The sequence below is a fragment of the Pelecanus crispus genome, chromosome 10 (assembly GCF_030463565.1).
Source record: "Pelecanus crispus isolate bPelCri1 chromosome 10, bPelCri1.pri, whole genome shotgun sequence".
In the NCBI taxonomy this organism is placed as follows: Eukaryota; Metazoa; Chordata; class Aves; order Pelecaniformes; family Pelecanidae; genus Pelecanus; species Pelecanus crispus.
In genome coordinates this window covers 18,667,147-18,693,567 of record NC_134652.1, presented here as the reverse complement: position 1 = coordinate 18,693,567, position 26,421 = coordinate 18,667,147, and the positions used below count along the sequence as shown (strand labels likewise).

The 26,421-nt window shown below is 39.3% G+C and overlaps 2 protein-coding genes across 9 annotated transcripts in view; one reads left to right on the top strand and one right to left on the bottom strand.

Moving 5' to 3' along the window:
* MARCHF5 (membrane associated ring-CH-type finger 5) overlaps positions 1-18,296 on the bottom strand; it is a 32,858-nt gene extending 14,562 nt beyond the window's left edge. For both annotated transcript variants that reach the window (XM_075717546.1, XM_075717547.1), the window contains exon 1: positions 18,184-18,296. In XM_075717546.1, the coding sequence (XP_075573661.1) occupies positions 18,184-18,227 (44 nt within the window). In that variant the 5' untranslated portion in view covers positions 18,228-18,296. The remainder of the gene's footprint in view (positions 1-18,183) is intronic.
* A 1,025-nt stretch (positions 18,297-19,321) lies between these two features.
* Positions 19,322-26,421, top strand: part of CPEB3 (cytoplasmic polyadenylation element binding protein 3) — a 97,900-nt gene continuing 90,800 nt past the window's right edge. For 5 of the 7 annotated variants that reach the window (XM_075717541.1, XM_075717538.1, XM_075717537.1 and 2 more), the window contains exon 1: positions 24,458-24,626. In XM_075717541.1, coding sequence (XP_075573656.1) covers positions 24,479-24,626 — 148 coding nt within the window. In that variant the 5' untranslated portion in view covers positions 24,458-24,478. Of the gene's footprint in view, positions 19,374-19,683; positions 19,808-24,457; positions 24,627-26,421 lie in introns of those variants that run through there. The other 2 variants (XM_075717540.1, XM_075717544.1) reach the window with 2 other exon arrangements.

Genomic DNA, 26,421 nt, shown 5'->3' with positions numbered 1-26,421 from the left:
ACAATGTGCAAGAGAAAGTAAAATATGAATCTCAACTAGGAAAATATCAGATGTGTGGACCAAATAATTTAGTTTTTACTGTGAAATAATTTCCTAATTCCCATAGTGAAGATATTGAAGATTCTGGTTTATTATCTAAATAAGGCTCTTACTACAAATATAATCTGGTTTGATATATTTTTTTTAAAATAAGTATTTTACACATGCCATTGCAATCATAGTTAAAACTTTATAAAAGTGTATGGCAACAGCATCCCTATAATTTAACTATCAAGATACAATCTAATTAGACATTATGCACTAACTGAAGTTTTGCAGCACTATTTTGATGCTTAAGTTTTGTTTGCTCAACAACTTGAGTAACATCATGAAGATAAAACAGTAAAAGCCTCTTATGTGTAACCACTAAGACAGTAATTAAGATAGTAAGAAGCTGAGAAACACTCTGGCACTACTATACAAAATAATGTTAAGACTCAAGAAATTGTGACTGTACTTTTCTTCTCCCTCCTCTAGCATTTGTTGTCAGTAATAAACCTTCTTCCTAGCCTTTTAAACTCTTCAATCAATTTTTCAGTTTCAGCTTCTCAGCTACTCCTCACCTTTATTCCCTCTTCCCCTCCTATTTTTTGTTTGTCTGCCCTTTCTGCATCCCATCCCTAACCTTTGTTAGCATCTAGGAGGAGAAATTACAGTTTAGAAGTCCCCTCCAACTCTAGTCCTTTTGCCAGACTGTCATATTCTCTCTTATGGAAATCAGTGCTAAATAGTTGTCAGAAAACTTACTCGACAAATTTATACTTGAACATATACATACCGAAGGTCTTTCCTCTGCATCACTTCCAAAAAGAAAAAAACCCAAACCAACACTTGTAACTAACTAAAGCTCGTTAGACAAAATTTAGAAGGGAATTATATGCACAGCAAGCACCAATCTTACTAGAGCCACTTTCAAAGCAACAACAATACAGTAATTCCTTTAAAAGGTCACTATGTTCTCCCTAGCACGTCACTTGTAAACAGGTTGGGGGTTTGGTTTTGGTTTTAACTCCTCTATGAGGAAAAAGGCAGGGGGGAAATCTGTAATGGGAAACTTGAATTTTGTCAGGCTCAGACGTGAAGTAACGAAAAATACTGTCGTCTAACAGCTTCCTTTTAAGACCTCACTATTTTGGGTAGTGTTCTATTTGTAAACTGAAAATGCTTCTCTACAGAAGAATAACCATATTTTGTTTATAGGAATAACCGTGCCTATAAAATATTTGCAAGAGAGTCTTTTAAAGCACGGAATCTTTTTCTGATTTATAGTGGTAGAAGTATACTGAAATTAAGTTGTGAGCGTGTAAGAGCAGAATGTAGCCTGTAGCAACTTATTACTGGCATACTTGTGAAAAGAAACACCATTTGAGATGCAGATCCCAGGGAAGACTGCAAGAAAAGCAATTTAGTATTGAACAGTGAGTAAAACAAATATAACCATCGTGCCCACGTGTCCAGTTGTAAGTACAGCACATAGGTTTGCACTTTAGGTGCAAAGTTTTTGACATTGGTGCTCTAAAACTAGAACTGCATCAGTTCTCATTCAAGAAGAATGTTCAGTTGGAAGACTTACATCTTGAATCAGAACTGCAATTTCTTCCATTCATCTTAATGGGAAGGTAAAAGCAAAGTCTAACTTTGCTTCTTTCTGTCCTTCCCCACAACATCTGTTTAAATCAGAATAGTCATGTTATGCGCTCCTGTAATACCATCCCTCTTTTAACCTTCAAGCTCCCAATATGTACCTATAGCAGTCCTAAATGAAAGGACACATGCTTAGGAAGGTTAAAACAGACAAGCCACAAGTTAGTAAGAATCTATATGAAAATGCTGAGACCACCGCAAAGATTTGAAAGTATTACAAAACATGGCAGACATTTTGATTCATTGCACTTGATGTCAAGGAGTTCTTAAGGAACACAAGCTCTTGCAATGTTTATTAATTTTCTGTTTACACCAAGAACCCCCAAATTTACTGTAAGAACAAACATTACAATACTACTGATAACTGTTGTTCTTCGACAGTTTTTTGTTTCATTAAAGGTAAACATTCACTCATTCATTCCCCATCCTATTTAGGTCTACAGCTGCTCTAAATTTGTAACTTAGATTTTTATTTTTAAACCAAAGGCTTCACAACAGAGCTAGTTAGGTCTGTGGGTGCCAGTAAGGTCAGATGCCACCACACCACAAGTCTAAAGTTTATTCAAATAATGACAGATTTAAGCATGAACGTAATCTTGGTATACTGCAGTTTTAACTAGTGAATTTGTCCATGAATACTCTGTAGATTAAATTCCATTCAAGTTTTCTGTTAATAACTCAAGAAAATATGCATCTTTTCTTTAATTGCTTCATCCAGTTTCTTGCCAGGCAATCGTATCTGAAAACCTGAAAGACCCGTGAAAAGAATAACAAAATCCTTTACAGACTTAAACCTTTAGCAAGTCATGAATAATGAACAGTAAATTCCTTGTATTCTGTCATCAGCTTTATCTCCTTCCATTGACAGCAGCTGTAGCAGTAAGGGCTAAATAAAACCATTTCAAAACAAGTATCTTGGCTCTTGCCAGATTTTCCATTTTCTTGTACTGAATAAAATATGACCTTGATTCTTACCACTGAATCAGGTTGCTACTCAGATAACCTGAAATAGAAAAGGCTGACAAGGTGGAACAAAGCATTGTTTCTGATAGAAACTCAAACCTGTTTCCTTGATGACTTTCTACAGAGCCAAATCAATAGCACTAATGTATTTTTCCACACTTCCTTGGCTTAATAAAAAAATCAGAACAAAACATATACAAAAAACATGCCAATATCATTATTTCAGCTTTGAATATAGAGTTACAAATGCCTTTTAGATTCAGCTCCCCAGCATCTGAAGACCTCTGGTCTCAAAAATTCTATTCTGACTATGAGAATAGCTCATTTATTGCATCCAGGTTTTTTCCCTAACAAAGACAAACTCTCTTCAGGACATTGCATATGTTAAGAGCAAAGTGGATGGAAAGAAAGTTCTGTTAAAGACTAGAGATCCTACACTCCAAATGTTGTATGACTAATCCAGAAAGCAAAGGTCTGCCTAAAAACAGGTTTTTCCAAACCATGAGTTTCTAATCATTAAGGAAGCCACTCTCTCCTGTACCTGGTTGGAGTTACAGCTCCAACACACCAATTAGATCCTCCAGTACCAACAGACACACCTAGAGGCAGACTGCTTTCCTTTTATTGAGCTATACTCCTTCTAAAGGTTACTTTTTTCCACACACCAGTCTTAGACTGGAGGGAGGACAGGTTCTAATTCACGTTATTTAAATCAACTCTGCCTCAGTCTGTAGGAGCTGAATTCACCATGATACAGCTTTGTTTTCAAGCAGGGATGACTATAAGCAATACAAACAAGTAATTTAAAAGCATTATGTTAATTATATATACACTAGTAAAAGTTTGCAGAAATCTTTAATGCCCCATAAGCCCAGCAAATATCCTTGTGCCCACAACACTTAACGGAAGATGACTTGTGAGACTGGGACAGCACAGATGCTTTATAGGCTGGTTTAAAATATTCAGTACTGCAAGACAAAATGCAAAAAAGCCTTGGAATTTTTTCCCCCGATGTTCAGTGGCATGCATGTGAAAGAAGACTTCTGAGAAAAGAAAACTCTTGCAAGACGTTTAGCAGGACCTAACCCTTACCATGGGAAATGAAAATTTGAACATGCATGACATGCTCTAGAGACATGAGCTAAAAAGCATTACATCTCTCATCACAGATCATAAAAAAATATAAGAAAACGCTAAGAAAACTTTTCTGCATTTCTCCCACATCATAAAGCACACTGCTTTCCCTTAAAGCAGCAGGAATTTGCTGATATCTTGCTATCAGAGTAAAGCATCCTTGTTCCGCTAAGCAGTAAGTGACTGAGTGGCTTATTGCAATTGAATTTCACATCCAAAAAGAAAAAAATGGAAAAGCTGCCACATAACTGATAGCAGTGATAGCACAGAGAGCCACCACAGTGGGGGGTGAGAACCTATGTTAGAAGAAATGACTGAAAGCACTCCAATAACTGGCCATAAAAAGGCACTGTTCCAAAGGATGACCCACAAATCTGCTGTTTGGAAGAGGCAATTTTTCATGAGCTTCTATAACAAATTTTTATGCATAGTCTATACTGACAGATAAAATATCTTTGATGAAGAATAGTGATAAGCTTCCACCAAACCTGCCAACTACACTCTAAATACTGTAAGATCATGTTTAAGTGAGAAGACTAGGATGTCAGAAAAATCAAGGGAGTTACCCAGCAGCATACAACACAGGTAGGCTGCTTTGGAGCTGGCTAGAATTTTAGTAGAACAACACAGCAAACTGTTCTCTCAAAAAGCAAGAGAAACAACACATTGCAAATGCTACTGCTAAGCACTTCCTTTTCCTGAGTTTGAAGGAACCAGCAGGAATAAGATTCTTGTGCTAGAGGGCCACTACCTGGTCACAACAGAATGCAAACCTAGCCTACATATCCCTGATAATGGTTACAAAGAGGGGAATACTACTTAACCCAAGAAATGCTATCTTACATCATGTGATACAGAGAAGATTAAGCAGCAGAAGAGAAGAACTCAGCTGCAAAGCCTAAAGCATCGTGAAGATTTCAACAGTAGAATGCATACAGACCTATCTACCACAATGGTGGAAGTCAGTTAGCAGAGGAAGGCTGCAACAGGACCATAGATGGAGCACCACTCTTTCCCCAGTGTTTTCCTGGCCATCACACACAGTAGAAAATACCCAAGGTCTGTCTATCAGACTCAAAAAATCTTTACACTATCCTAAGGGGGGGGGGGGGGGGGGGGGCGGGGAACCCATCAAATACACACACAGAGCAAGGAACAGAGATACCAGTGCAAAAATAGTAGTCTTAGATGCTCCATCACAACTTCTGCAGACCCTTTTTAAGGCAGCATGGCATAGCAGCCACATGCCAGCCTGGATCGTTCCACTAGAAAACATGCTGTCACCTTGAAACAAAGTCTAAAACCTTGAAAGGAAGTTCCTGAAAGTCATCTGACCTAATACGCAATTCTGCTCTGCCTAGTCATCAAGGATAGGGTGTAATCCTCAGTAAAGGAGAAGCTGATGAGAATCTAGAAACAACAGTAACTAGCCTTTACTACAAAAGTAGTGCTTTCATTAAACAAAGCAGGGAAAGGTTAAAGAACGTCAGGCTGATGGTGGTGGCCACACAAGTGGTATCCGCATATAGGTTCTGACTTCTTCTAATCACAGGATGGCATTGTTTAAACTAGATTTTAAAAAGCTTTTAATGAAAGCCCATGGACAACTAGAACCCAATAAGCAGTCAAACACATAAAAACAAAACCTAAAATAATTTAAAACAACCAAAATGTAGAATAATTAACTGGAAAGTATACCAGAAAAATCTGATGATTACCAGAAGTTCAATTTAAACTTATTTATATGTTCGCAATTATAGCTCCAATTAAAGAGAAATATTTTACACTCAAGTTAGGCACACTATATAAAGGCAGAGATATGAGTAAAGGACAGTTCACAGAATCCTGCTGGCAACTTTCTAGCTTGTAGATAAAATTAAACCTTTGACTGCCAGCCACCACCTATTGTGCTTGAATTGTGCCTTACAAGGCTTTTATGGCCTTTGCTTCTACCCAGCTTAGCCAAATCTGTGGGGGACTCCTTATTCTATCTCATTGGGCTTTAGTCTCTAGTTTGTCAAAGACAATCTAGACTATCAGTAAAAAAACTACCTTTCATTCTGGACAAATTTAAACTTTTGAAACCAGTTATTCAGGCATATCCTTTTTGCAAAGACTTCAAAATTCAGTTCTCTTAAAGGCTTTCTATAATATTACCATACTCTCACTTTTTCAAAAGGAAAATTTGATAAGTGCCAAGGCTCAGTGGTCTTGCCAAGGCTCAGTGGTCTTGCTGTGAGCCTCTAAATATACAGAGAACTTTGCTATTACAAACATTTGTTTTATTTCTTAAGGGAGGGAAAACAGGGCGCTCCTAAAAATGTGCAAAGGACACATCAGGTAAAACTATTATTACTAAAACATTACACATTTTGCTAATTAAACTATTATTATTATATATTAGCAGCTTGGCATACAACTAAATTTAAGCTACTGAGTGCCTGCAAGGGGGCAGTAACGCTGATTCTTACCATCGTGTTTAGGAAGAAAAATAAAGAGGTGACTAAAAGCCAGTGGAAAAACCAAACAACAAAACCAAAACAAAGAACCCCATACACCTCCCCACCCCATCCCCCCCCAAACCCAATTTACTTCCAAAACTGATATATACCTTGAACAACATGATTTGAAAACAGAAGCTGAACAAATAGTCAATTATATACACACCTAGCAAACACTGAAGAATTCTAATAGCATTAAGTTAATGCCTTAAATGTTTCATGGAATTTTTTTTTTAATAATACAGATAGCACACTACATAGGGAAAACTTTTTCTTAAGCATTGTTTGACAAAGCTGTCAATAATCACAAACCTAGAAAGTAACAGAGATATGAAGCAACTAGTAAATTATGTTTTAGAGGCTAAAGTTACTTCCTTGAATGTTCCTTTAAACATCTTAATTATGTATTAAATGCCTGTAATATTCACACAATTGTATAGCAGTATGCCTGAAAGCTCCTCCTGATGAAGAAAATGAAAACCGGAAGAAATTCCTTTAAGTCTTAACTTCTCTCGATCTCTAATTGCAAAGCAGCATAATGTCAAGGTATAACTGAAGTAGTAAAAGGCTCTATCAGCTAGAATTCATATACTAATATTTACACTGGCTGAAGAAAGAAAAGCTGCTAGCATGTTCAAGATACCACAAGAACTCTAGATGGCAAGAAGACCACACACAGCCTTCTCTAACAGGTAACATGACCTACTAGGAAGGTAGGACACCCAACTACTGAGAAGCTGAACTATCTCATTTATGTACAAATAAGATTTAAAGGAGGATGTATTATTATTTGAGGCTAAAAATATTGTCTTAGTTTTAGCAACACTACCAGATTTAGCAATGGAAGACAACTTCAGACCTGAAAGTAGTTTTAAAAGCTATTTTTGCTGTAATTTGTCTGCAATCTACTGCATTAAATTCTTACAGCAGTCCTCACTCCCTAGAGATATCACACATTTCACCATGTGCTAAACTTTGGGGCTTGACTGTCTCCATGGTTTCCAATACATAGGATTTACTTGCCAGACAACAGAAGTATAACAAACAAGTAACTATATCTGTCTGATTTCAATCATTTGAGGCCTCCTGGAAAAAGTATCTTCAACTATACCCCTGATCACAGTCATCAGGACCTGAATTCTACTCTTTTTGAGAAGAAAAAAGAACACATGCATCACTGTTTTCAGTAGCTCAGTCAATACGCACTCCAGTGAGACAGTGACACTTAAACTAAACCAAGGCATACAAAAGGTTGGGGGGGAAAAAAACCAACCCAAAAACATTTAATCAAGAATGGTGCACAGAAAATGACTCATTTGACTTTCCAACTTATTAATGCTAAATGACCACAGTTAAATAGAGGATAGAGGGAAGATTTATTTGAAAAGTATCAATGCAGGCAGCAGAAAATTGATCTGAAGCTCTAGAACACAGGAGGTTGTTTCTTAGTAACAAGAGACTTTTTACTCTCAGTAAAAAGTATGCTACAATGCTCTAAGATACTGCTATAGCTTAATTGAACATACAAAAGATTCCCCAGTCAATGTTCCCAGAAAACAACTTCCTAAGATTATTGAAGAATTTAAAAATACTAGCACTGAGGCTAACCTTGACATCAAAACAATTCTGCTTACAGCATACTGCTTGCTTGAAAATGCTGCCTGTGGACCAAGGTTAGGAATCACTGCACAACTGCTTCATTGCTTTGTCAGAATTCTGTAATTAGCTGTGCCACTTGCTGAGCAAAACTGTATCTATTTTTCCTCTATTAGCCAAGATGTAAGTTAAAGCAAGTGTTTGGTTGACTTAAAGGAATTTAACTTTAACCTTTATTCCTTCAAGTTCTGAGACAAGGGATAACAAGCATTAGTCCTTCGTATGTCCTGGAAGATTTACTTTTCCATAACAGAAGGTTAACATGTACTTATTAGCTTCTTTAATCGAGCACTAACCATATCTGTGTTTTCAAAGATTAGTATCAAGATGTTTTTAATCTGCTGTTTTAAACTGGCATGTTAAATACAATTCCCAGTCTCAAAAAGAAGATAAAAATACATAGTTTCTATTAAACTAGCATTAAACAATGTTACTTTGCACTGGGGGAAGAGGGAAGAGAGTTGCAGCAGAAAAATACCAGTACTGGTATTTGTAGAGAGTAGATGACATGTTACAAATATCAAAGAGCGACATACGTACAGAACAGACCAACTTTGACATGTCTAAAACTGTAACTGTCTTGACAAACTGTTGCTGTGACAAGCAAAAGATAAAAGACAAGAATTTACATTCCATTTACAGAGCCTGCATTACATGAGCTCCATCTCCTGCAGCAATTATCCAGTATCACACAAGTAATGTAAAAATACAAATTAATCTTTAGGCACAATACCTTTAGTTACACAGGTAAACACATAAGCATAGACTTAATCTGTTAGAAACCAAACTTACGGCTACTCACTTTACATTCCATTCTTAGGCAAGGTAATTATGAAATAAAAGTTCAATTTTTGTATGATACATGCCTAGAGAGTTTCAGAGTTAAACTGACCATACAGGGTAAGCAACTTTTCTGTTACGTTCTTCCAAAGAAAAGAGAAGGAGAAGAAAAATAGGAAGTGTAGTCCTAAAGCTGCAAAAATTGGCAGGAAGACTCCAAAGCAAGCAAATTGCTTTGAACTCAAAGAGTTTATATAACGGACACTATTACTCAAGTTATTCTCAGTTTATAACTTCTATTTTTATCAGATAATTTAGAGTATAAGAGAGCAAACCAGAAAGCTCTACTGAAGTCAGTCATCTTATATCCTCCTAATATACATAATAAAAACTGAACAATTTGAGATACATTCTCGGGACACGCATACCTCAAGAACAACAAAAACCACTCAGATGCGGCAGACACTGAAAATGTCTTTACTCTGAATAAATGTGAACAAAACTCCAAGGTGTCTGATCATAACTCTCCTGGGCACTCTGCAGAATTGACTGCATGACTCACCAGTAGAACAGTCACAAGAACTCAGCACATGGCCTTCTGTAATTATAGCCTTCACAGAAGGCTAACTTATGTTGGCACATTTTAGTCCAATATAAAATATCCACTTCTAAACAAAAGCACTCAGATCTCAAGAGGAGGCATGTATAACATGAGAAATGAGGAAAGATCAGAAATCCATGTAAAGACAACATTACAGCTTTAAAATAGAGGGTCTAATATTTTTTCTAGAAAGATTGTGAAGAAATAACTACTATATTGAAATGGCTTTAAAAAATAAATCACTAAATGCTAGCCCCTCTTCTCCATAATAACTCTATTATTCATTCACTACCTTCACACTGTGTTAACACTTTCTTTCAATACGCACACACCTTGAAGAATGCATGATCAAAGGGACAAACAGGCACAGATACATAAACTGAGAACATTAAATAGTTCATAATGCTTATCAGCAATCAAACACCTAAAAGCCTAGAAATGCTAACTACACTTACCCAAAAAGTTTGCTTCCTGTGAGAGCTGTTTCCAAACATAAGCACATACCAAGATTCTATGGTTGGCCCTTAAGTCAATTAGTATTTACTTATTATAGGAAAACTGTTACAGAGCAGACCAGTTTAATTTTCATTTTTATCTTAATCAGCTAAGATAATTAAGATTTAAAGTTATAAACAAATGAACAGCTAGTCCCAGGTTTAATACAACTTTAGTACAAACTTTTTTTTTTTAAAACAGCATTTGAAAGTGGAGATTTTGATTGGAATTTTTCTTATCCTATGTGTTTCATTTTGTATAGTGTGTTATCATTCAATTTGCTATAATCTTTTCCCCAGAATCACTGTCACAAAAATCCTGAGCCTAAGCACTTTCATTGAACAGTAGAAAGCTATTAACGAAAAGTTATCTCACTAGATGACTAGACAAGAAGCCCTCTAGGTACAGATTTCAGAGCAGATGCTAAAAAAGTCTAAGTGCAGATTTGCCAGAAGGTATTAGTGGACTGTACCTCTTGTATTGGGACCTCCAGCACAGTATGCTCATGTCATGCAGTGCAAATAAAGCCTTAATTGTGTTGTCCAATATATTGGGGTTCCATCCAGACCTGGTATCACAGAATTATTTGGGTTGGAAGGGACCACAGGAGGTTTCTAGTCAGACCTTCTGCCCAAGGCAGAAGCAACACTGAATTCAGACCAGACTATCAGAGCTTTCTCCAGCTGAGTCTTGAAAAGCCCCATGGACAGAGATCCACAGCTGCCCTGGGCAACCTGTTCCAAAGCTTGACTTCATCGCTCCCCATCCCCACAGGCTGAAACCTTCTCTGTTCAAATGTACGGTCGTTGTTTCTCATCATCCTGCCAGGAACCTCCAAAAAGAGCCAGACTGTCTTCTGAACAACCTCCTCGGTAGGTATTAGGAAGCTATTAGCTCTCCCCAAGCTATCTCTTCTTCAGGCTAGGCAGGCCCAGTTCCCTCTAGCTTTTCCTAGTAAGTCATATGCTCCAGCCCCTCGACCATCTTCTGTAACCTTAATAACAGTTTCATTTAGAAACATTAACCAGAAACAGTTTGCTTAGAAGAACTTAACCACTTCAAATTGGGTCTTCTCATACAAGTGCCAGTAAAAAAATGAGCAAGTCATGCACTCTTTTGATAAAGATAGGTATTACATCCTGTAACAAGCTAGTATCCAACTCATTCTGTTGCCAAGAGGAAGAAAATAAAAGGCATCAAAAAGGTCTTATCACTTTCACACAAGGAACTTCTCACCCACTCTGCAGTACAGTAAGACCATAAGCAGATTAAGATGTCAGAAGCACCAAGCAAAAAAGTCCTAAACAGCTGGCATATTCATTACCACTTCAAGTATTAATTAAAAAGACATTCCAAAATTAATACCCGAACCTTTTAATTATCTTTCTCTGTAAATTATTATAAAGATATTTATTCAAACCTTTGCATTAATTATCAAAAGTTTTAACTTCAGTGAGCACTGTAAGACACCATGCCAAAGGAAGCAATCACAGTTAAGCACTATTATACAGGTCTGAGCACTTTTACGTGGTAGATATCAATAAACAGGTTTTTGTATAGCTTTTTTAGATAAAGCAGATACAACGTATGAAAGTATTATTTGAATGCCTTTGATAATACATGGAATACCAAGATTTTTAGTACCAAAAAGCTAAATAGTCTCTCAGGAGTCCTCCCCACATTGAGATAGGAGGAGTAATTGCCTACTGTCTGCAGGTGGAAGTTAACAGTTAAGCAGCAATTAAAACATGTATGTTTGCTCCTAAGCATATCAAAGCAGACATCAAAGATGGAAATATAATGCATGTGACAGTCAAAAGGTTAAGAGAGTTTATAAAGAACATGCTGACACTTTTATACTACAGATGGGCAAAAGGCATTCTACAGGTCTGCAATCAGTCTTCACTAATCATCTTTACTGGTAAGACTCAATCTACACAGAACCTTTGGCATAAAGAGAACTGGAATAGCAAGGGATGTACCAGGTATGAAGGAATAATGAAAAAGTCAAGCTATTAGAAAGTAATTACTGTTTCAAACTTCCATTCTTCAAACCCACTCTAAGATACACATAATTTTGCTTTTTCCTTCCTGTATCAACATCAGCTTCCAATCAGTTGAGGTAAAGACAGGGAAGAACACCTTGTCTCCTTTCTGGTAAAGATTAACCCAGCACAGCCCACTTATTCTTAAACTCTCTTCTTTCTAAGCATGCATAACTTACTCTAGAGGAACAACATAAAGCCAGGCACTTCTAGTTGCTGACAGACATCAACCAGAAGCCAGGGAAAGTCCTCTTTCAAAAAACTGAGTTTAACTGTGTTGTGTAGAAAGAAAACAATTCCTTCAGGTAGGGCAATGAAGAGAGGCGTGCTTAATCAGCGCAAGTAGAACAAACAGACTGAGTAGCTGCAGAGACGGTAAATTGTGAAAAGTAAAAATCCTACATAAATCCTGTGAAGTGTTTTATGTTGTTTATTACTCTGCATATCTTATCTGGTTGAACTCCACTCCTACAAAGGTTTACTCGTGTCAACTTTAGTCAGTGAGATATTCACAGCACACAACACCCAGTACAAGTTTAAGGAGTTCAGAATAAAGGTCTTTAATCAAAGACCACACTGCACTAATTACATTGCCTAGGTTGTACCATTAAGGTCTTAATCCTAACCTGGGTCTTCAGCAACCAAACCAACAGTTTATTGTGCAAATAAACCTAAATCAGTGCCCACACTTCCAAAGAGGGAAGGAAAAGATTCATACCAACACAAACACCACCACCCATACTAACTGGAATGAAAGGAGCAACTGAAAATGATGTACAAAACCATGCACATGCTTTTTCTCTTTAAAAAAAAAATACCATGGAATCAGATGACAGTTCAGAAAACTGAACTAAAAGACCCTTGAATCCGCTATTTTGCAACTTTTGAACGCAAATTTTTCTGGCACATCAGTGCTCTGGCAAAGAGAAAATTTAGTTGCAACAGTATTCCTCTCTTGATAGTATAAATAATTTCTTAAGCCAACTACAATTCTGCATTTTATCTTTTAATTGCTTTTAAAGTCTAGCTGCAATTTCAACTCTATTGTCTCCTTTAAAGAAGGAATTGCAAGGATAGAGGACAAAACAGTCCTATGATGTTGCTCTAGTTTCTATCAAGGAAGGCTGCATATCGACCACAGTGGAACCAACTACTACCTGTTCAGAAAATAAAGCGTGCTAATTCAAAAGTTAAACTATGCTAAAATTACCACTACACTGATTTTTCAGCATGTACCTGCACAAGCATTCAATGGATTATTTATCATATTTTGACTAACGTCTTTGAATACTGAAAAAACAGAAGGCAAAAGCGACCACATTCTGGCCAGCTGGCAAATATATGGGAAGGAGGAAGCAGTTGTCATCTTTAATTTAGACGGTATAAGGAGCACCACAAATCACTACGGCAGAACATGCTTTAAAAAAAACCCTACAAAACAATACTCCAGCATTCTGAACCCTTGGTATAACCAACTGCAAAAGCAATCCACACATAACCCAACTCAAGTCAACAGAATAAAGCTTATAAAAATGTGAGTACATTTTAGCATTATGGCTCACATTAAGGTAGATATAGGCAATGACATAGCTAGGAAAAAGCTGGCATGTGGTTAAGCACACTTTTTTGAAGATAGCAGACTGACCACAGTATCTTTGCAAACAAATAAATCCAAGACCATCTGATGATACACTTATAAAAGTAACAATATTTTCTTAAATTTGATCACATTGAAAGGTTTTTTTAATCAAATATTTATATTGTCTAGGTTTTCTATCAACATGGGCTTGCCACTGACTTCCCTATGGCAAGTACATGTTTAATAACTATTTTTCAAGTCTTGTCACTTCAGAAAGCAACTGCTCAACCAACACAGTGAGAAGACTGCATAGTAAGATAAATAGTTATTAGTTTTGTTTTCTCATACGTGTTCTAACAGCAACTCTGGCGAGACCCAGTTGAGTGTTCTGTAAGAAGGTTAAGAGGTACAGGACCACAGCCAACTGATGTCCTGGCAATAACGTGCAAGCTATTACAGAAAGCTATAAAATAGCAAACTGACAAGATGTAGCTATAGACATAAATTAAAAACAAACTGAATTTACACATTAGTTCTGCTTAAAAACATAACTATAAAAAAAATAGAAGAGGTAAAGTCAAATTGTATTTGACTAACAAATGACACAGGAAAAATACTAAGTATTTACAGAATTAAGTTTTTAATCAAATAGAGCACCAAAATCTGCCAGAATCTGCCAGAAAGTTCAACATAGTATCTTCAAAGTTACCCAGAAGAATGAAAATGTTTGAAAAAAGCATTAAGAAGCCAGAATACCTGTTATGACAGGTGCTACACAGGGCAGCTAGAAGAAACAATTAGAAGTGTTCAAACTGGAAGAACTGTTGTCAAACAGTGCTGAGAGACAGAAAATATATAGGACCTAACTGAATATGAAACATGAAAAATGCCCACAAAATACTTAAGGTTTTTTTGTGCATTTTCAAAGTTATATTTAAAAACACAAGAAGGACTGACTCAGGTCATGATCTTGGCATGCTAGGCACAAGAATTTCACTGTAAGGGTTTAACATCCTAATACCATTCAGAATATAGTATTTCTAGGTATTCCCTTAAAAAATGCTTTTACATTAAAAATATGCATAGCGTATCAAATGGCCTCTGCCTGTTAAAGTTTGACAAATGCATTAGGGTTGACTTTCAAGTAAAGTTTGCCCTGTGCACTCAGTGGAGTAATAGCTATAATTTCTAAGACATTTTCATGTAATCTAGCAATTTCATTTAAATAAATCTTGAAAAATGTTTTTACATTGATTAACAGCATATAAAAAACCACTGCCACATAATTTCATTTTTTAAATGGAAATTCCTATAATTCTGTAATTTATGCATTAAAACAACATGAATAAAGGGATTAAAAATAATAAAACCTCACAATTTAGACCACTAACCACTGCCTTCAAGTGCACAAATTAGTCGAGGAATATGGCCCTTTACTACAGACTGCAAAGAATTCTGCATGCAGAAAAGGATGGTATTTTAAGACTATTATCTGGGCCTGTTATTTGAACATGAGCTAGAAGAAAAAAAAAAAATTACAAGAGGGATGGAAATTCCAATTTTAAGGCCAGAAATGATCGTGATAATCATCTGGATTAGTTTCCTAAATGCTGCAAACAAGTGAACTCCAGAACGTAGTGTCAGTGCATGGTCATGTCTACTTCTCATGCTTCTTGTATTCATGCTGTAGCCAATCCTTCAGGCAAGTATAAAATCCTTAGCTAGAAATTTCAAGTAACAAACTCCTTATACTTTAACAGCTATTTACCCTCTCTGTCACAAATGTGTGGTTTGCTTCCAGACTGAAATTATGCAGGGGAAATAAAGGAGGGTGGAGCACAAAATACATAAAAGAAAGATGAATCCCGGGCAACAATGTTGAGATGCTATCAAGACACTCTTTACACTGGAGGAATCCAAATTGCTTTATTCAGGAAAAAAACCCCACCCAAACCTGTATGTCATACAGATGTACAATCAAAGAGTCAAGAGAAGAAGCCAACTGTTCTCTCTCACAAATACATAATTGAAGAACTTGCTATAAGAGCTCTGACCCTTGTATACAAAGCAGCGCATACATTCAGATCTGCAGCAACACCTTAATCCTGATAAAACAGTACATCACCACTCTCAGCATGACCACCTAGGTACTGGAAACAAAAGAAAATCCTATTTTTTCCCCTCCTAATGACTTATCTATCAGAATCAAATTAACATCTTATTCACTGAAAAGCTATTTTCTGCATCCTCCACCAAGAGATCCAAATTTGATTCAAAAATATGCACTCTGTGTTAAGTTATAATCCATTAACAGTTACTCTTAAGCTTTTGCATACGTACTTTTTTCTCTTACCCAGGAAAACAACTGTCATGAGCAATAAAGGTAAGAGGACAGCAGAGGCATTTCGATCCCTCAGAATCCCTACAGCTGATTCATTAATGGGTTACATCCCCTGATGTGAAATATTGAAGGTTTATCTTGATCATCACTACATACAACATGAAAACAGTTATGTATGACTTTCAGAAATAAGAGATGGATGAAAACTGGTTCCTTCCAATGTCCCGCTCTATAAACCCAATACGTAACTGAAAAATTATTTACACTGACCACATTTTGAGGTCTTTGTTACTCCAAAATCCTATTGGTATTGTACTACACTCTGAATTAAACTCAAATCCTACATATTTGGCTCCTTCGGACCACTCCATTCACCGCTTCTCATCCAAAGTTTCCTATGCTGAGCCCAATAAATTCTCAGATGAAAGCCACAGTCTCTCTTCATACTTCCTTTTACGCTACCTAGGTACTTAACTTTTTCCCCCACTGTCCTTGTTATGAAGCAAGTCAGGGACACTTCCAATTGTTTTAGGTTATATCAACTATGCTACTCCAAGTTTACTGGAAAAAGTCTTTGAAAAGGGCCAGACATACAAATTACAATTTCACAAAGCTGAAAGGATACAAGAATATTAAATGTACATCAAACCCCACATATCCATTACACATAACAACTGAAGACCAGTAAACTGTTTTGGCTACCAGTTAACTAATTTCCCTTTTTTAATTAACTGTTTAATTTAATAGTTGTTCACACCACAGATTATAAACACCACCTTACAGCCATTTCCCAAAAGGGTGAACAAGAACTTCGTGGTATGATATAACGGCCATAGGCAGTAAGGAATCCACTCACAATATCATGGTTTCCTAGAACTCGCAAACATAAAATATTACATATTACTGGACTACAAACTTCAGGATGAAGATGAGATTTATTTAGCTTCAGAGGAGTTGATTCTGCAACACTCTTCCTGATCTTTTCCTTCTTTTTTCCCCTACTCCTGCACAATAGTTCTATCATCATCATCCTCCCAATTCTTTTTGTCTTCCTTAATTCTTCCCTTTTATTCCCTACATTCATGGGAAGCATATCAAACTGAATACTTTCCTGACAGTATTTCTAAAAATCTACCTCCTTCCTGTTACTTCTTGGAAATGCACTTATTGTTCCTGACTGCTAGTCTCCTTGACAGGCACTGTTCTAAAAGATAACCTAAATCATCCCATTGTCATCTCTCACGTCTTCGTTTTTTCTAAAACACAAACAACTTTATCCCCCTCCCTCCCCAACTCACTTTTATCCTCTTTCAACATCAAACTGAAACTTCTCATCCTCACCTTCCAGGCTGCACAAGTTCTGCCCCTGCCTCACATAGTTTATATCTCCATCACTTGCCTGACGACAGCCTGTATTTTGCTAAATCCTCTTTCCTTAGAGGTGACCTGGAAAGGAAAAAAACACCAGGGTTTTTTTTGTTTTGGTTTTTTTTTTTTGCTTTCTTATGATGAAAGCTTGACAGGTTCATCAACAGAAGCCTGATTCCTTTTCGGTCCCCACCTTCTGAAATACCAGGCTATCACAACTCTTGCAATAAAAGGCTACCAATCTGTTTTTGTTGTTTATCGGGGTGGGTCTTATGGGCTTCCTGAATGACTCAAAATTATACGTAAGGAACCTTAAGCCCTCAGCAGAAAAGGGTGAAAGTGCTACATATTCAAATAAAAGCATAAAGGGAAAACAACCGTAATAAAAATAATTTAAGAGTTAGTAAGCGTCTTTCCTCCCCTACACTTAAGTCACAGTAGTTTTTAGGTTGTACTTTCCAACAGCACTCCAAAGAGCAATTGTAGGCTTTCTTCAAAGATCATAAAACCAGCAACAAAACACACAATGCCAGTTAAGCTTTGGTCGTCTTTCGGTGCCTTATTTTACGTGCGTGCCAATGCTTTCCATACCTACAGTATCCTCTAGACCCACAGACACCGGACAGCCTTCTGCAGACCTCCACCACTCTGCCCCACTCAGCCCAGGCACACCTCCTCCTGCCCCAGCGCTGCCACAGCGACCCTTCCACACCCCCCACACTGCTGCCCACGGCACCTTGCGCTCATTTACGACAGAGCTGGCACGGCTTCGCCCGGACCACCAAAGTTTCCAGAAGCCAGAAAGTGAAACCGGACCCGCGCCACCGGCCCAGGCCCTGCCCGGCCACCACCGCGCCTCGGCCCCCCGCCAGCAGCGGCTGCGGGGGCCCCGCGCCGGAGCGGCCCCCCGCAACCGCCCCCGCGGCCCGCACCAGGCCACGGGCGGCGCGGACCCTCCGCCGCCGGCGGCCCGGGGGACTCACGCCCACCCCGGCGGGCCCCTCCCGCCGCGCCCCAGCGCCGGGCCCTCCCCGTACCTGTCCATGGTCTGCGGTAGGGCCAAGCCCGTCTGCTCGGACATGGCTCCCGGGAGGAGGAGCGGGCCTAGCCGAGGGCCCGGAGCCTGACAAAGGCGGCCCCGGCGCCGACGAAGCCGCGCGTCACGCGTGTGGCAGCAGGAGAAGGGAAGCGAGAGGGCAGGCAGCGAAACCGCCCTCCCGCCAGCCAGCCGCGGCGGCCCCTCCTTCAACGGGAGGGGACGAAGCGGAGGACCGGCCGCTGAGGCGGGACGGAGCCGCACGCAAAAGCTGCGCGGCCCGGGCCGCCGCGCTGCCGGGGTGAGAAGCGGCGGCCGCGACGCCTCTGTGAGGTAGGTGCCGAGCGCAGCCGCGACGCCGTCACCACCGCCCACTCGCCGCAGCGCGCCTGCGCCGGGCAACCGGGGGCGGCCCCGCGGCACGCTGGGAAGCGTAGTCCTGCCGCCGCCGCCGGGAGTTTAAAGGTCCGTCGGGGGGCGCCGCCCGCCCTCTCCCCGCGCCGCGCCCTCTCCCCTCCCCGTGCCTCTCCTCGCCGCCCTCGCGTAGCCGCTGCCCGGCACCGCGCGTGGGGCAGGTAGGGGAACGCGGTGGTGGCGGGACGGCCGCGCTGGCGCGCACGGGGGGAAGCTCAGCCCCCGGCCCGGCCCCGCGGCCTCCGCCGCGGCTGCCGCGCCTCGCCCCCCTCCCCCGCCGCCGTCCCTGCCCAGGTTCCCCCGAGGGCCTGAAGGGGCGGGGGAGTGGGAAGGGCGCTCGCGCCACCGCCCGCCTCCTCGCGCAGCGACCGTTGCCCTCCGCGGCGCGTGAGGGGGGCGGCGCAGCCCCGCTCCTGCCGCCGGCCGCCCCTCCTCGCAGGCGCAGGGAGGGAGGGAGGGGAGGCCGGGCCGCCGCCTCCTCTGCCCCCTCCCCGCTCACGCAGGGCGTGGGGCCCCCTCAGGGAAGGAGCGCCCTCCTGCGCACCCCCGCCATTCCCTCGCCTGCCGAACAGGTGCAGGCGGCTCCCGCCCCCTGCTCGGCCGGCCGGCCTCCCCGGGACCTGCCCTTGGGGCGGAGAGGCCCGAGGGAAGAGGGCACCTGGCCAGGTGCCTGCCCCGGCCACGCTGCCGAGGAGGGCGGTGGCCGGCACGGCGGAAGGGAATAATCCGTTTCTGTGGGCTTGTTGGCAATGACAAGGACAAGCAGCCGGCGCCCTTGTAAGTGGCCCTTCGTGCTTGATGGAGGCCTGGTGGCCACTAGCTTCTGTCAGCGAGTGAGGCGTGGGACGGCTGGTGGTAATGCCAATGCTCTGATTTCAGTTTGTAGGCGTGCTTCTTAATGGGAAAAAAATCCTTCTAAAGTGCTTTTAAATTTTGTTATATGTTCTGAAGTCCATACAGAGCATCGCAGCCTGTGCAACTGGAGATTTAGAAGCTGAAAAGCCTTTATAGAACAAAGAGGTGGATAGCACCTGGAGAGAAGTTGCCTTCCTGTTTATCTCCATCAGGGGTGTCTGTTCTCCCACTCTTCTCAGTCCAAGTGTATGCATATTTGCATGTATGTAAAGGTTCTGCATAATGTCATGTTCCCCAAGCAAAGGGCAAGATCTTACTTTTCAGAGGCAGTTGTGACGTTCCAGATTCTTGGGAAGGTTGGTTAGTAAAGATCAACTTTGAATTTTCCTTTTCAGGTTATATATAAATACATATGTCTGTATGTTTTTAACAAATAGCTCTTGTAATAAGTTTTGTTACGTGTACCTAGTCCCTCATACCTTGTGTAAATTACAACTTTGTTATACTGCAGTTGCCGTACAAGGTAGTAATTTACGGGGCCAAGCCCACAATCGTACAGCTGCATCAACCTACATCTTTTCTTTGTTGAGACAAGTAGTATTTGTGTGGTGGATATACATGACTATAGAGATCAGGTAGAAGAGGAAGGAGACTTTAGTGAATATACTGGATTCTTTGACTCTGCTGCCTTAGCTAAGGAAAGATCAGTCTGGTTTTTAGAGTCTTTGTTGAGAGAAAAGTGTTGTAAAATGCTTGTAACATATCTGGACTTGGACTTGTAAGCTGTATTATATGTATAGAGTAGGGAGGGTGTTGTTTATTTTCTAACTGCTACAAATATCATAAACAGGAATGCTAAAGTAGTTACGGTGATGTAAATGTTCTTTACAGGAAGTATGTATAGATGCAGGTAGGAAGAAGGCATCATGCTGATATCCTGTCCCAGAAAATTTATTTTGTACTTATTCTCGAGACACTAAAATTTGGTTTTGCTTGCACTGCTGAGAAGTCTTGGATGTACAGTAGCCTGAGTAAACCATATGGGCATGACTTCCTGGAAGAGAACCTAATACACACTGTCCCAGTTACAGCTGTTCATGAAACATAAGAGCAATATTAGATATCAGAGTTTCTGGTTCCTAATCTTGGTCTGGAATAAGTGAATTGTCTATTGGCCAGAGCACCAATCAGCTAGACTAGCCAAATGCTTACATTTTATGTATTTATTCTCAAACTTTACAAATGGAAATAGGGAAGGTGGTTTTATTCCTAGGAGTATGTGATTTGTACAATTTCTCTATTTTTGCTTTGGAGTGGGAAGGATATGCTAGTTGCCTGCCATTTAGAATAAAGCTATGAGGTCATGATGAGTAATAATGGCTGTGAACAATACTTACCTGAAGAAATGTAACCAGAACCCAGGATCACTTGGCTACCATTTGAGGCTGAAGAACAGTCTGTGACGAATGCTGCTGCTTTGCTCTACCACTGGCACAGGGAGGCATGACAAGACTGGACAAAACTTGAATGTCAGGTTAAACAGTGAACACCTGGTAGGTTTGGACATCTTCCCCCCCCCCCCCCCCCCCCAATATGAACTATTAAAACATAATAGGATACATAAAAATATGATAGGACAAGGGGTAATGGTTTTAAACTGAAAGAGGGTACATTTAGATTGGATATAAGGAAGAAATTTCTTACAATTAGGGTGGTGAAACACAAACAGGTTGCCCAGAGAAGTGGTAGATGCCCCATCCCTGGAAACATTCAAGGTCAGGTTGGACGGGGCTCTGAGCAACCTGATCTAGTTAAAGATGTCCCTGCTCATTGCAGGGAGGTTGGATTGGATGACCTTTAAAGGTCCCTCCCAACTTGAACGATTCTATGATTCTATAATGGCAGATCTCTTAACATCCCATAAATAGCTTAAAGATGCTGAAATTTAAAAACCGATTTATGCCTTTTTATTAAGTTCAGGAGTTTGTTGGACAGCTTGGAGTATGTGTTCTCCATTTGTCTGCTCTTCTCAGAATCAAAGTGTGATCCTAAAATACATATATAACCAACGGTTTCTAAATTTTAGGAAAAAACCTCCTTATTCCCTGACAGAGCGAGAGTTGTCATTCCATCCTCATCTCCTCCCCTTAACAAGACCGGATATGCAGCTGCTCTATTCAAATGCTTACTTTATTCTCCCCAGCAATCTCCTCCTTCAATTCACTCTCCCTCATCCCCTTTTTCTCTTCATTTTCTTTCCACTTTTTATGTTTCCTTCTCTGCATTGGCAATTTCCACTATAAATCACAGGTTGCCTCTTGCAGTTTTTTCATTTTTAAAACTATTGCTTTCCATATCATTCCTTAATAGATTCTTTTTTGTTCCTTCCATCTGTCTCCATGATGTTCATTGCACTGTCTCACTCTGTCCTCTCTTGCCTTCATCTGCTAGTAGCTGCATTTGAGCCCAGAGAGAAGTCTCCTGGGAACAGACTCCCTTTCACCAATGCAAAGTGAGGGAAAATGATTGCTACTAATTGAGATTTGACTGAGTTCAGCCTCACTGATACTAACTGGAGATGGCAGCCGTTTTGAATTTAAAAAAAACGCACATTTGAAGGCAAGTACAGAACTTAATGAAAATCACAAAAAACAATATAAGCTATTTAGGGCTTAACATTGAGCCCTAAATTTGGCTATCAGATTTATGTCAAAAGATCAACTTTTAAAATACTAAATTGTTTGATAACAAATTTATACAGATTTAAGCTTAAAAAGAAGTTGACAAGCAATTACTGTAAGAATAATGTGGAGGTATATTAAATATTTATCTGACCATTTCAGCAAGACCTGAAAAAGAGGCCGAATAATGAAGAAGCAGTACCTTAATACAGTTCTTTTGATCTGACAACATTAAGACTGTTGGAATTATTTACTGTTTTCAACAAAGCTAAGTAACCTGGCAATATGAAAGTATTCTATTTTGGCAAAACTGCATTTTAGCTGCTATGATAGTAATACATAAATTACAAGATCAGTTAGGTGTTTTTAATCTACTTGATTCCATCTTTTAAAAGACAAGGAGCCCTCAATTAAGCTGAAATGAAACATTTCTAAACTGACAAAAATGTTTCTACAAAAACCTCATTTTTTCAGTAACATAACACTTCATTTTAACCTTGAAGCTCGTTGGAATATTCACTTGCTGGCAAAAAGACTAGCATGGTTTGTTAGTTATAGTAGGCTTCAGTTGTTTCATAATGAATTTCATAAAATAAAAATACACTCAATACAATGTTAATTGAGTTAGCTAGGCTTATTTGGGCCTTTCTTACATTTGTTTCTTTGGAGCTGGCCCAGGTCAAGTAATTCAGATACCAGATTGAATTAAGCTCTTGTGTTCTGATACAGCTGTTGTTATTATCTTTTAACTTCCAGTTACGAAAGAGTTGGCTGGTAAAAACAAAAAAATGTTTTTCTTCTAGTGGCTAGTTGATCAAAAACTGTCTTTATGTCCTGATTTTCTTTGGTTCTGGAGTGCTTCTCCATTTGTGAATATTGGAATGAGCACTCCCCTTGTCTTAATAATTGATCTACGAAGTGAAGCTGTCTCCTGGGAAGAACTGACAGCAAAGGTATGGTCCCTTCCACATGAATCATCAAATCATCTGAAAAGTAATAACCCAGAAGTAAATAGGGACATAAGGGAGGGGTATAGAACGCCTAGAGCCAGCCCTGTGCTAGCTGGGATATTTCAACAAATGAGGTATTTTCAACTGCTGTAAGAAAGCAGTTTTCCTGCCCTTAATGATTCAGAGTAGCACAAACAGGTTAGAGCAAGTGTTGAGAAACTCTTAATTACAACATTGATTTAAGGCAGGCAGACCATACAGTCCAACATAAACAGACTGTAGACAGCAGAGACGTAAGTATTTTAACAACTGATTTTCAGCTGCCCTAATTTATCTTTCTCAGCTTTGGTCATCTCTCTCTCTCTCACCCATAAAGCTATGCATATTTCATCCTTTGAAAAAGCAGCCTGCAATTTTATTAAACACTGATATGTTCACATTTCTGATTTCAACTATGTAATTTCCATATAAGCATTAGTATTTGGTCCTGAATAATTAGTATTACGAGTGGTTACCCAGAATAAATACCCAGAATAATTCATGGACCAGTACAAGACAGAACACAAGTGCCAGTAAATGAAATTCTGAAAACTTTATCTGACCTACACTAATCATCAAAATATTAATATCTTACGAGAGGAACTCCTGTCAGGCTGTGTGTTGGTATGGAGGTTGGAGATATGTGGATACTGCATAGTGGAAGGGAGGTAGTTGAAATGTGGAACCACAGTGTACAGAGTAGATGAAATGTTAAATAGTAAAATTTGTACCTTCCTTTTTTCTGAGTAGCTTATTTTTTGGTAGAATTTTCGGTGTAGTAACAGTAACTCAGTAATGAAAAAGTGGTAACTTGGAAATTGGAAACTATCCAAATAGTACAACTTTTTGCCTCCGTGCTGATTTTGATTTTTTTTTTTTTTTTTAAATTCTCATACTTGACCTGTTGGTGTTTGAGTTGCAGAATGTTTTTTGAAATTATATTATGACAGGTGATTATTTAATATTTTCTTCAGCTAAGCAGGATGACACAATCTCCTTTGCAATAGCTGTATATTTTATAGCTCATATGAGCTTATAATTAATTTCTTATACTAGAAGTCTGGAGTTTGGAAGGAAGTTTGGAAATACTAGAACTATTTCTTTGTCTAGCGATTGTTGTTCTGAATAGGTAGCTATTTGATCTGGGCTTATAAATTAAACTGTTAAAAGCTCTTATTTAACTACTCACTTTCAGCCCAAACTGACAGATATTTATTTTCTCAGAGCTGGTGTTTCAGATTGCAGCAGTTTTCCCTGGAAAGAGGGAACGTGCACGTATTTTTTTTTCCTTTGGTTCCCCCTTCCTTTCAGGATAGGCAGCAGTGAAATGCCATCTATAGATAAGACTTCAAACCCCATGATTCCTTGGGAGCGCATGCGCGGAAAGCTTCCAGTTGTCAAAGTGCTCTTGCCAGAGTGGTCGACTATTTGTCATATACCAAACCTGAAAGAAGAAAATAAATATACTGTCATTTTGTTGACCTTTAAATACAGAAAATCCAAAGGTAACTGTTCCTTAAAAATTTCTGTGTTGACTGCGTGGGTTACTGCATGCAAACGGAGCTGGTATTGCTATGGGGATATAGATTTCCTGTACTGGATTGTAAATTTGTACAAATACTTACACCAGAAAATAATCAAGAGGTACTGCATATTGGTCCAACATTAGACATTGGCTGGCCTGTCTTTCAAAGTCATTTATTATCCAGTGTTTTTCCATTCAGACTGGCTTCATTCATTAAAGGTAGGTCTTGACCTTGACAAGAGGGTTGAATTCTGCAGTGATTTTTTTTTTTTAACCTTTAAGAAGCAGTATGAAAATGAATGTGGATTACAGTCCTTAGGATAAAGTTCAAAAACAACTATCTAAGTCAAGGTACATATTTGAAGCGACTGCTGTGCTAGCCACTGTAGATAACCTGGTGACTAACTGATTTAAATATACTTTATTGACGACAGAATTGTAACATTTTGGCTGCTATGCTTTTCTCTCTAAATATATTTTTGTACTGGTAGCTCAGAACCAGGGGAGGGATAAATATAATCTTTTTCTCTCTCTGATGTGGAATCATCAGTGATTTTATGTAGCCTTAGGAGTAATAGTGATTTTGATAGAAATTAAGCTAATGGCAAGCTACACAGAGCTTCATATATTATGGCTTACTGCAGTATTGCTTTGAAGTGCCTTACAAGGTTTTCTGCACCCCCAGCAGCAGAGCTGTCTGTTACCGATGCAATAGTTTACTCCATTCTTCTCAGGAACTTGCCTTAATGTTGTCTCACTGCATAGCCTGTTCATGAACCCTATACTGTTCAGTTTACATGTTGAACAGGTAAATAATAGGGAGCATGAGCAGTAACTTAATTGGTAGCAGAAACCTGTCCTGACATTCATTTTAACTAAAATGTGTGTGTATAGCTCATAAGAGATTTAAAAGAAAGAAAGAAACAGAGAGTGTTAAAGATGCACATGGACCATCTGAAAACTGTTAGTGTCAGAAAAGAAAGGAGGGTCATACATTTCACTCTTTGCGACCTTTCTTAAACAGTTAATTGATTTGGCTTAACTTTACTTTGTTACATTAAAATAACAATCCTAAAAAATGCAATCTTACGAATGTACGTGTCATATGAGTAACTCAAATGCAATTAGGTATTCAGTGATGACCATCTTTGACATAGTTACTCAAATTAAAGTAAGTGATTTTTGGCTCATTTAAAATACTTTTGAGATTTAGAACGATCTCTTCAATTGACTAAAAGTCTGCAAAATGTGGAGGCTCCTGTTCTAGTTTCATACAATTGCTGTTCATTGATGTCTATATATGCATTAGTATTGTTGTGTTTCAAAATAATAATCAAATTATATGATCTGTCCTATTTCATATGAAGTGCCATTTCTTGCAGATGTAAGACTCAACCATTCTACGCACATTTTCTTTTTAAAGTTTAAACTTAGGTATTGATTTAGCAAATAATTTGCATCACTAGTCTGTCTTGTGCATATAAAGATGGCTTTTACAATGTGGCATGTCTCTGTTGTAGATATTTCAATTTGGCCCATTTTTATTTTTCATTGTGAAAGCATCAGAAACATTCTAGTCCCAGATCTGTTCATTTTGACCTTCTTTTTTCCAACGAACACATCGCTGATGATTTCATATGTAGAGAAATATAGCGAGTAGAAAGAAATACCTTTAAGCGAAGGACTGCTTTGATGTAAAATAGCGTTTTACACGGAAAGATCGTAAGGTCACCGAAGGCAAATACAGCACCCGTCGGTGGCTTTGTACATAACGT